At 42.8% G+C, this 10,513-nt stretch overlaps 1 protein-coding gene across 1 annotated transcript; it reads right to left on the reverse strand.

The window, feature by feature from the left end:
- Positions 1-281: 281 nt before the first annotated feature.
- Positions 282-7,556, reverse strand: LOC111926913 (sulfotransferase 6B1-like). The gene is made up of 7 exons (XM_023923675.2): positions 7,296-7,556; positions 4,992-5,131; positions 4,478-4,567; positions 2,819-2,945; positions 2,297-2,391; positions 1,718-1,874; positions 282-629 (listed from the first exon to the last, which is right to left on the reverse strand). The coding sequence occupies exons 1-7, from the start codon at positions 7,495-7,497 to the stop codon at positions 499-501; spliced, it is 942 nt and encodes a 313-aa protein (XP_023779443.1). The 5' UTR covers positions 7,498-7,556; the 3' UTR covers positions 282-498.
- Between the last annotated feature and the right edge of the window lie 2,957 nt (positions 7,557-10,513).

The raw sequence follows: 10,513 nt of genomic DNA on the forward strand, positions 1-10,513 counted from the left end.
TTCTAGCCTGCCAACACCATGGTAGTTAGGATGGATCTAAACCCAGACCTGTATTCTACCTGTACACAGATATTTGGTGTTTCAGACCCATACCATATATCCATGTCAAGTCCACTCTGTGCCAGAGTAGAGGCTCTGTGTTGATCCCTCTGTCTCACCAAAAAGTCCTGCAGGGGCCTCATTCATCATTTCAGGCCAAGAAGCAGAGACAGGGATGCCTCCAGACTGGTGCTATGATGTCTGTGTACCATCTCCCTCCTGAAAGGATGCCAGCCATTCACTTGAGGTATACACACCTTTTATTTGGTTACATCAATCAAAGCACAAGCTCTAGACCCTGGACACAGCTAAGAATTACCTGCCAAATCCTTGGAGGTGCCAGGTAGTTCTCAGAGAGGTTTCTCTCTTGTCTCATGGGAAGGAAAAATGGGGACTATCCATCTTTGGAGAATCACCTTTGGAGCATGACTTGCTGTCATGCTATTCATCTGCTTATTTTCAGTCCTTGCAGTAGACATCATATTTTATCTTTGCTGCCATCTTTGTTCCTCCTAGGGAATCTTGAAATTTCCGGTACATTTCTTCATTCTGAGCTTTAGAGAAGACGTCTCTCCAGTTTCCAACAACCCCTGTGTACAAGTACCAAAAACCGAAATTAGATGGTCCTGAGAGAAAATACTATCTAGGCAGTAGTGGGGCAGAGTCACTGATTATGCAAGGTAGAAAGGTTCATATTTATTGCACTGAGAGGTCTCATTGCCTGGGAGAGGACAGGTATCAAAGATCAGAAGCAAAGGTTGTAGCCAGACAGCAGGGAGCATTGCTAGTTAGCTTCCTGCAAGTGCTCCCTCCCCAGAAGGAAATTTACAAGGTGACTTCATGAAGATTTTACACAGAAAAGAGGGGAATCTGGTTTTATCACAAGGGAAAGATCATTTTTTAATTACTTCCTCTGAAGGGGAAAATTTTGTGGTAGGTGGCAGAGACTGGCTAAATCCCTCTTCCTCCACAGAGTGGTGGAAGAAAAGGATTTTAAAAAGCCCATGCTCACAGTATTCAGAAACAAAAGATTCTTGAGGTTGTGAGGAGCAGGAAAGCTGCCAGAGCTCTGACCCTGGCTCCACATCTGTGAGAGACCATCTCTGGGACCACCACTGACATGTCCATTGAGAGGAGACATATAAAGTTCTTGCTGAGTAGGTAACAGGAAGATTCTTTGAGGCCAGCTGAGCAGTGAGCAGTGCATTCCCTTGAGGTTCAATAGAGTCTTGTCCCACTAGCACACCTCCTCCAAAAGGTGACTTTCATGAAGTGACATGTGCAGCCTCATCACATAATCACCTGAACAACAGGAGACAGCTGCACCACAACACTGAGTGACAGTTACACAGAGCCCAGGAAGGTTTGGTGCACAGCCACAACCTCACCAGCGCTGGCCCACACCTTTGCACCTCACTCACCTAAATAAGCAGGGCTGCTACAGAAAAAGGCAGCAACACAGAGGCAATGACTGAGGACTTTAAGACTGGCACTCTGGTAAGTTTCTCACATACAGCCCCCAAATCCTGTCAACAGCAGAAGCTCTTTGTACAAGTGACACCACAGGAGAGAACTCGCCCAGACAGTCCAATGAGTTCGCAGCTAAGTAAAGTAACATACTCAAAACTCCTTCTGAAGTTCTCCTTCAGAAGGTAGCTCTCCATTTGCAGAGACTTACCTTTCCGGAAGAGAGCATCCCCAAACTTTCCATGGGTTTCATTTGATTTCTCTTTCATAGCTTTGAAACTGGTCTTCTCGGCAATTCTGGAAAAATCTTCCTCACACAGAGAAAATCCAAAGAAAGAAGCAATCTTTTTCATCCCCAGTATTGGGTCCTGCCCAAAGGAACATAGCACAGAGGTGAAACTAAAAGATTTGACACTGTGGCATGGAGCCAGCACCCTGTGGGAAGCCCAGCAGGGGAAGCTGTCTCCTACAATGTCACCAAGGAATTCTAAGAGCTGTAACAGAAAATCCTTCAGGCCAGGAAACCTACACATGCTGGCCTCAGTTTCAAGGCCTTTTCTTCTTTCCCAAAATCTGTGCCTCTGTCAGATAAAACTCCTTTCACAAATAGGCAAAGTTATCCTCCTCCTAACCTCCATGGGCTTCCACCAAACATAAATGAGTAACTCAGGAAGGCACATCCTTCTAAAGGGGCAGACAGACTTGCCCCAAGAGTTTCTACTTCCCACAGCCATACAAAATATGGGGGGATGCACAGAAAATCCCTCAAGAGCTGGGTGAAATGCCACACCTCTTTGAGTTCCTCGTAGCTTATTGTCATGATGTTCTCATTGTCAATGTATTTGTTCCATTCCACTAGGTGGTCAAAGTAGGATCCCCAGGCCACTGCAAACAAAGAAGAGGCATAACAGTCTAGTGTAGTCCCCACTGCATGCCCGTAACCAAATCAGAGGAGTCAGCCCAGACAGCTTTCTAAGTGTGGCTTTAGAATGGTGAAGGGGTGACCAGCTCAACATATCTGTTCTTTCTCCTGAGATCAGTGCAGAGTGGCCCAGGCCTGGCCACTTGATACAGCAAACCACAAGCTCTCTTTCGGTAATAGAAAAGTCAGGCTAAAGCTTTCTCATGATCTCTCCATTCTAAGTGAGAGACAAAACTGATTCTATGGTAGTCCATTTCTGCCGTAACAGGGGCCTGTCTGACTGTTCTGGGAGTGCCTTGCTAAAGTATGTCACAGAAGGACTCCCATGCAAAGGGCCCTGTGTATGCCCCTCATGGTAGGAGAAATGCCAGAGGAGGTAGGACAAAGTACATTTTCCATTCATGAAGTCTGCAAAGTACTCATCCCAGGAGGCGATGGACGGCAGCAGTGGTAGGTTGTTGTAGAAATGGTAGTAGGAGACAGCCGTGTCCTTGGGGTTCCGAACTAGCACAAGGATCTAGAGGAGGAAAACACATAATTTGACTCACCAAAATGCCATCTTCTTGACATATCACATAGAATCATTGAATCACAGAAACGTTTAGGTCATCAAGTCCAACCATTAACAAAGAACTACCAAGTCCATCACTAAACCATCTACCAGATCTCCATATTTTTTAAATATCTCCAGGAACACTGACTCAAACGCTTCCCTGGCAACCAGTTCTAATGCTCAACAGCCTTTTCCATGAAGAAATTTTTTCTCATATCCAGATCTAAACCCCTCTCAGTGCAACTTGAGGCAACCTTTTGTCCTGTCAGCCATCACACAGAGAAGAGACCAAGCCCCACCTGGCTACACTCTCCCTTCAGGTGGTTGTACAGAGTGGCAAGGTTCCCCCTGAGCCTCCTTTTCTCCAGGATAAACACCCCCAGCTACCTCAGCTGCTTCTCCTAAGACTTTGCTCCAAACCCTCTACCAGCTCCATTGCCTTTCTCTGGACTCACTCCAGCACCTCAGTGTCCTAGTTGTAGTGAGAGGCCCAAAACTGGACACAGTACTCAAGGTGTGTCACTTACCAGTGCCAAGTGCAGGAAGACAATCACTGCCCTGGTCCTGATGACCACACTGTTATTGATCCAGGCCAGGATGCCACTGGCTTTCTTGTCCACTCAGGTACATTTCTGCTCATGTTCAGCCACTGTCAACCAGGACCCCCAGGTCCTTTTCCACTGGGCAGATTTCTAGCCACGCCGCCCCCAGCCTTTAGTGCTGCATGGGGTTGTTGTGACCCCCATTTTGTAGCACCCAGTACATACTTTATTTAACCTCATACAATTGGTCTCAGCCCATTATCTGTTCAAATCCCTCTGCAGAGCCTCCTATCCTCCAGCAAATTGACACTCCCACCCAACTTGTTGTCTGCAAGTTTACTTGTCCACTAAAATTCACCAGACCATACAATTCTGGTCTAATCCCTTTCATTGAGTAAGAAATTAGAGCTTTGGCAAATCACTTGTAGCTAATGTAAGCTTCAGGCTGAAAAATAATAAGCTTTTCAGTAATTTCCTCAAGACACTTCTGACCTAGTTCAAATTCAGAGAATTGAGTTCATGATCTACTGAACAAAAGAGCCACAAACAGTCTTTAGATGTACCCTAGCTTGTCTCTGCAGTTATTCCCATCTAAGACTATCTTAGCCCCAATCTGTGGTGGGCTTTCCACAGGTACCCTGGTTTTGAAGGCAAGTTAAACCAGTCAAATTATTCCTTGCCTTGCTCAGTTTTCTGCCACCAACCTGGAAGCATCTTTCTGAAGGAGATCTGAAAGGACAGTGACACTCAGCAACAAGCCCACCAATAATCAGCAAAGCAGCTGCTGGGAGAGGATGTTTGTTCACAGCCTTGGCACATAGACCTGTTATCTTCAAGCTTGAAAATGTGGCTGTGTATTGATCAGCTCAGGTGAAAATGCAGAAAAGACACCTCACACAGAAGAAAGCTAAATTACGGTGGAAAGCTTATGCAGTGTGATGCAAGAAGACTCACCTTAGCCTTGCTTTGGAAAATGGATGGAGGCAGGAGATCAGGTTTCAGATGAGTTACTATAATTCTTCTGGAAGGAAGCTGCTTCATCCTCTTTAAAGAAAGTGAGAAGAAATTTGACAAGACAGAAGTAGCTTATTCAGTGAGTTGTGCCTATTCATTACTTGTGGGTTATAGGAAAAGGTGAGACCAGAGAAGTACTTTATCCCTTGGAAAACCCACAGGGATGCACTGGTGGTGTAGGCTTCTGCCAACCTCTGCCACCAAGCACCATTTCATATGACACAGGCCTAAGAACAGGACACCCAAGAAAAAGGTCTTACGAATCAAACTCACTGGGCCTATGGCAGGAGAACCTTGTGCCTTCTCAGCCCTGTCTCCCATCTGAGGCCCCTGTGTTGGGACACCAGAGGCAGTAGCACATGCTACTTCACAGACCATTACCTCTGAGGCCATTCTCTTTCAGCTATCACTACCTGTAGGGAGAACAGTGACAGTATTTTCGGTTCCTGCTTACCTCATATATCCCGGGATCCCCAAATTCTAGACGCTGAAATGTCTCTAGCTTCTTTTCAGCATTTATTCTCTCTTTCATTTCCTCTTCTGTATATTTGGCATCTGCCAACTCCTTCACCATTTGTTCAAGCCAATTGGTTCCTAAAAGGGTAAAGGACATCCATTCAACTTCACTTTTTCATGTAAACGCAGCTGATGGTATCCTGTCAAATCGGTTTCAAGTGAACCGGTTTGGCTCAATGTTGTACTTTAAACAAGTGTGTGTGCTGGTTTTTACTGCAATGGAATTATTTTTCCCCGTCGTAGCTGGTATGGAGCTATGTGTTGAATTTGTGCTGAAAACAATGTTGATAACACAGTGATGTTTTAGTTATTGCTAGGAAGTAATCACAGTGTCAAGGCCTTCTCTGATTCTCACACTGACCTGCCAGAGAGTGGGTTGCTGGTGCACAAGAAATTAAAAGGGGACATAGATGGGACAGCTGATCCCAGCTGACCCGGACAGTATGCTATTCCATATGTAGCCATGCTCAGCAATAAAATTTGAGGAAAGAAGAAGGAAAGAGAGATGCTGAGAGCTATGGCACTTGTCTTACCATACCACTGTCATAGGTGATGGAGCCCTGAAGACAGCTGAACATTTGACTGCCAGTAGGATAGAATGAATTCCTTACATTGCTTTTTTTGCACACATAGCTCTTGCTTTACTTGTGTTTATTTCAACCCATGACTCCTCTGTTTCCATCCTGCATCTCATTGCAGGTGAAATAGAGTGTGGCCCTGTGGGGCCACTGAGTTGAGCCGTGAGTTTCCAGCTGAGCTTAAATCAGGGCCCTGTTTAATAATCGACAAGGGCATGCCTAAGGTCAATGGTGGAAGAGGTGTTAAGCAGATACTGTGAAGTGCTACCCTGCTTGCTTCAGAATCACATCATATCCCTCAGCAGAAGCAGAAACAGACCTCTACTGCTCTTTTCAACCCTGATACTTTTTGGTTACCTCACACTACTCCCTGTGGAAACTACTCAAAAGCTGTGTGGCTCCCAGCACTGGGCCAGCTGAGTCATCTCTTGGCTGCTTTTGCTTTTCTTCCACAGAGCTGTCTTTGGGAACTCTGTTCCCTCTTCCCAACCAGCTTCACTTTATGGTCTCTTAATTATTGACACAGTTTGGCCTCATTCACCATTCCCAGCTAGGCTTCTGTAACTGTCAGCAGAAGGATCACCAACAAAGCCACCAGACCATCACGCTTCTGACACCTTCTTTGCACCAGACTTAGTTGTCTTGGCCTCGACAGCCTGGGAGAACCGGTGGGTGAAGGATTGGGTTCCGTGAGCCAAATCTCAGTTTTCAACTATCACTTCCTTCAGTGTTTAGGTGGATCTTCACACATATAAACCATTTCTGCTTAGGTACAGCTCTAGAGGCTATACACAAAGGTGATGTGATAAGGATCAGCTTCCTCTTTTTCAGCAAATTACATATTAAAAGATTTCTGTAAAGTCAATAGGAAAAAAATTAAGGTGTCTGAAATGCTCACAATGAGAGAAAAAATGTGTAAAAATCCTTGTGGCATTTGTGTCTTTCCCTCCTTTTAGATACAAGGGAATCACCTGCATTCTGCAATGTAGTAAAAATATGGAAACAGCAGTTCTGCTTTGATTGGAAGCATATATTCCCTGTATTGCTTTTGCAGGGAGTAAGGTAACAACATACTTTATTTTATTAGCAAGTGTGGTCAAAATATCAAGAGATGTGATTATCCTGCTTTAGCTGGCACTCTTGAGTTCACCATTTGAATGCTGTGTGCCATTCCTAGGCTGAAGCACAAATGATTTTGAGAACTGGGAGAAAGTCTTGTTGGACTTCCATGAAACTACTGGGAACTGGAGCAAATGAACTGCATTGATTGGCTTGGTTTGCTAAGGCTGGATAAAGAGAAAAAAAAGGCATGGGAGACTCTCACCACAGTCTTCCACTACTGAAGGTAATAATGAAGACAGAGACTCTCTCACAACAAGGGCTGTCTAACTGCATTGATGTAAAAATAAAAGTTTCAAAACCCTTCTGGACTGCTAAACGTTTTAGCAACCAAACCTTACTTTGGAGGTTAGGTCTTTCCCCTGCTTTGAGCAGGGGGCTGTAGTATTTCAGCTCTAGATATGCCTTACAGCTTAAATTCATGATTCTTTGATGTCATCATAAGCTTTTCTCAGGAATTATTGCTGTATTAATTGATGGCATTGAATAATCAACTTCTGGATTGTAGCACTGTGTACTTATCTATTGATCAAGAAAATACTTACCTGATTTAGGATAGCCTACGAGAATCACATCATCACTTCTGGCTTCAAAGGATTCCAGAGCTTCCAAAGTCTCTGGGCTGCTAACTGTAATTGGGTATAAAATACCTCTGTAGGAAAACAGCATGTTTTCTGGGGCCATCTTGTCACTCTCTGAAAAATATTTGTCCATTACTTCAATGATCCTTTCGCTGTTTCTGGTCATGTCTGTATCCCTGTGTAAGTCTTCCCAAAGAGACACAGGCTGTCTTTCCACAATGCAGAAAAGCTATGAATAAATAAGACAGGGTGTTGACTCAGGGATGAAGGTGCAAGTCACTGATTAACTCTACACTGTTAACCCCTTTTGGCATTGCAAAACTCCATGGAGATCAATAGTAGTGAAAATATGGTCTTTGTTGCAATTGATACTAGGAACAGAAACTATTGGGACAACAACTAATAGGATTAAAAATGTTAAATTAAACCAGAAAAAGACCCGTAAAGGATATTTCCTGAAATATTTATAAGTGGTGACTAATGAAGTGCAATTTGGCAACTGGAAAAGTTGTCCATGTATGTAGTGGACACCTGGACAGTGGATCTCAACTTGGCTTGCTATTGACTCCACTAATCCCACATCCTTGTGTCTTTTTCATAAATGGATTTTAGACTCTCAGCAAACCTATACCTAAGATTAATAAAACATGAGAAAGTATCAAATCAAAATCATATGGTAAGACTTGGAAGATTGCTTAAAATTGCCTACAAAGAATAATTTAAAATTATATTCCTTTCTCCCAAAATGCAGAACCATCAAAATGGACCATTTTATTGGAAATATTTTCTCTGTCAGTGCTATTTTACTCTTATAAGTTGAAGACACTGTTCATATATTATGATTCCTGTAAGCTTTGTTTTAGTTATTATTTTCAGTTTTTTGTCCATGTGTTAACTCTGAATTACAAAGGCAAATTTCCTCCTGTTTTCCAGTACTAAAGTTACAGGCATCAAGAAATTAACACTTGTTTTCTCAGGCCAGCTGCCTGAGAAATATTCTTTGGAACCAGCTGCCTTTAACCTGAGAGACCTATAATGTCTATATAATCCTGTCCTATAATCCTGGATCACTATAATACCTCAGCAGGGTATTTAGCAACCTGTCACCTGAGCCACTGGGGACACAGGTGCCTCCAGGTCCTTTAACCCTTAGTCTCCGCTCTCTGCTCATGAGCAAGGTCTTCAGTACTGTCACATCATATGTCAGTCTGCTCAGGAGCTGCAGATGTGGGGGTCAGAGCAGCCCTGTCTCTCTAGATCAGCTCAGGGCAACCAAGGATCCTGAGTATGCCAGCAATCCATGTCCCAGTCCCAGCACTGTCTGTCCAGCAGCCAAATTGTCTTGGGGTATGCGGGTTAGCGAATGTGGAACAGCTCCTCTGTTCCCCAGGGAAAACTCTTGAGTTGTTCAGTTAGCCACAGGAAAATCTGGCTTGGATGGAAATGCTGCTATCAGGAGCATTTGAAGTAGAACATAAAGAGAAGATGCACCTTAATGGAAGACTAACCCTAAATTTGCTGTGGAAATGGACTGGGGAAAGGACATGAGGTGGAAGATGGGTTAATATAATTTTTCTGGTTTGCTCTCTTTAAAGCAAACAGACAAAAATATGATATAAACATCCTTGTTAGCAGAAATGTATCTTTTTAGGCATCCTGGGCAACAAAATAGACTGGACAAAAAAAGAAAGATACTTTCATTTTTTTGACAATTGGTAAGATCCTGGAAGTAATAAATTTTGAGAACCACTGCTATTGTGTCAGTCAATTATGTTTTACCTTCAAAAAAGATTCCCAAGATTTTCTGAATTGATTCTCACACTTACTGACTCCATCTCTGCTTACTTTTCACTGTCTCAAAATGTTCCTCCTCCATCAAGTTTTCTTGCCTACATTAATTTTTTTGTCATGGCAGCTTGCCTTTTCCACTCTCCCTTCTTCCACCTCCTTACCCACTGAATGCAAGGGCCCACATAGTATCTCTAATGGAGCAAAAGCACATGCGGTGTTACTGCTCTGAATAGCTCTGTCCTTCAGAGGGAGATTGTTACGGACACAAAGGCACTGAAATCAAGCCTTGAGATGACACAGGAGAGGATAAAACTACAAAAACAGGTCACGGTCTGGTTTTCAATCAGATCAGCAAGACCAGAATAAGATCTGAGCCTTTTTTTTCCTAGCACTGTCATTATGTTAGCTCTTGCTGTGTGATTTCTCAGGTGTTTTTATGCCAACTGCTGCCTGACTGATTTACCCCCATCAAGTACCTGTTGCTTTGGCTTCCCTTTTCTAAATATAGAGTTTTACACTTACCTTTACTAAACTTTGTGTTCCCTAATCTTCTCAATTTGTTATGTTTCAAATTGTTTTGCCATATTTCCTAGTAGTTTCAGCCCTCTATTCTGATCCCCAGACTTAAAAGTTAGACATTTATGATACAGTATATTAGTCTGCCCACCAGTGTTGAAAACAATATTGAATATGGCCAGGATTCATCACTAAAGGATATTGCTTTAATTGCCCTCCCAATTTTGCTGTCAACCAGTATATGCAGTGTGACCATAAGCATACTATTGCAACCAAGTTCATAATATCCATGGAAACAAGTGGTTATTCCTGAAAGCATTGCTGCTGCTGACAGTGTTTCTGAATACCTTTTATTGCTGTTGTATGAATTTCTAAGAACATAAGCCTACTTTTAGTACTTTCATTTCTATAACCACATTTGTAGATTGCCATCTTTAAATAAAATTATGTCTCTTTAGTCACATAATTTCAAGCCCTCCCCAATGCTGTCACCCCTTGTATTTTCTGTCAGCGGCTTATTCAATACATAAGTTATCTTAAGGAGGATCACAGACTTCTTTAACATTATTTATATTTGCTATTTCATTATCTTCAAAATGTTCCATGATCAGTTGCATTGTCATTTCTGCTACTACATTTCTATGTCTCAAGGCGACTGTTCTATTCTGATTGTTCCTTCTCAAGTTTTTAAACACTGCTATTATGTATATTCTCTTCCAGGAATCTGGTACCTTTCTGGTTGCTTACAGATAACTTGTAATTGCTCAAAGATGTCTTGCCACAGGACATTCTGAACCCATTAATTTCTTTCTAAATATTCTACGTATTACTTCTAGCATTCCTATTTCTTTGCAAAACTCTGCATGTCCACTTAT

This window comes from Cyanistes caeruleus, chromosome 2 (genome assembly GCF_971803275.1).
Source record: "Cyanistes caeruleus chromosome 2, bCyaCae1.hap1.1, whole genome shotgun sequence".
Lineage (NCBI taxonomy): Eukaryota > Metazoa > Chordata > Aves > Passeriformes > Paridae > Cyanistes > Cyanistes caeruleus.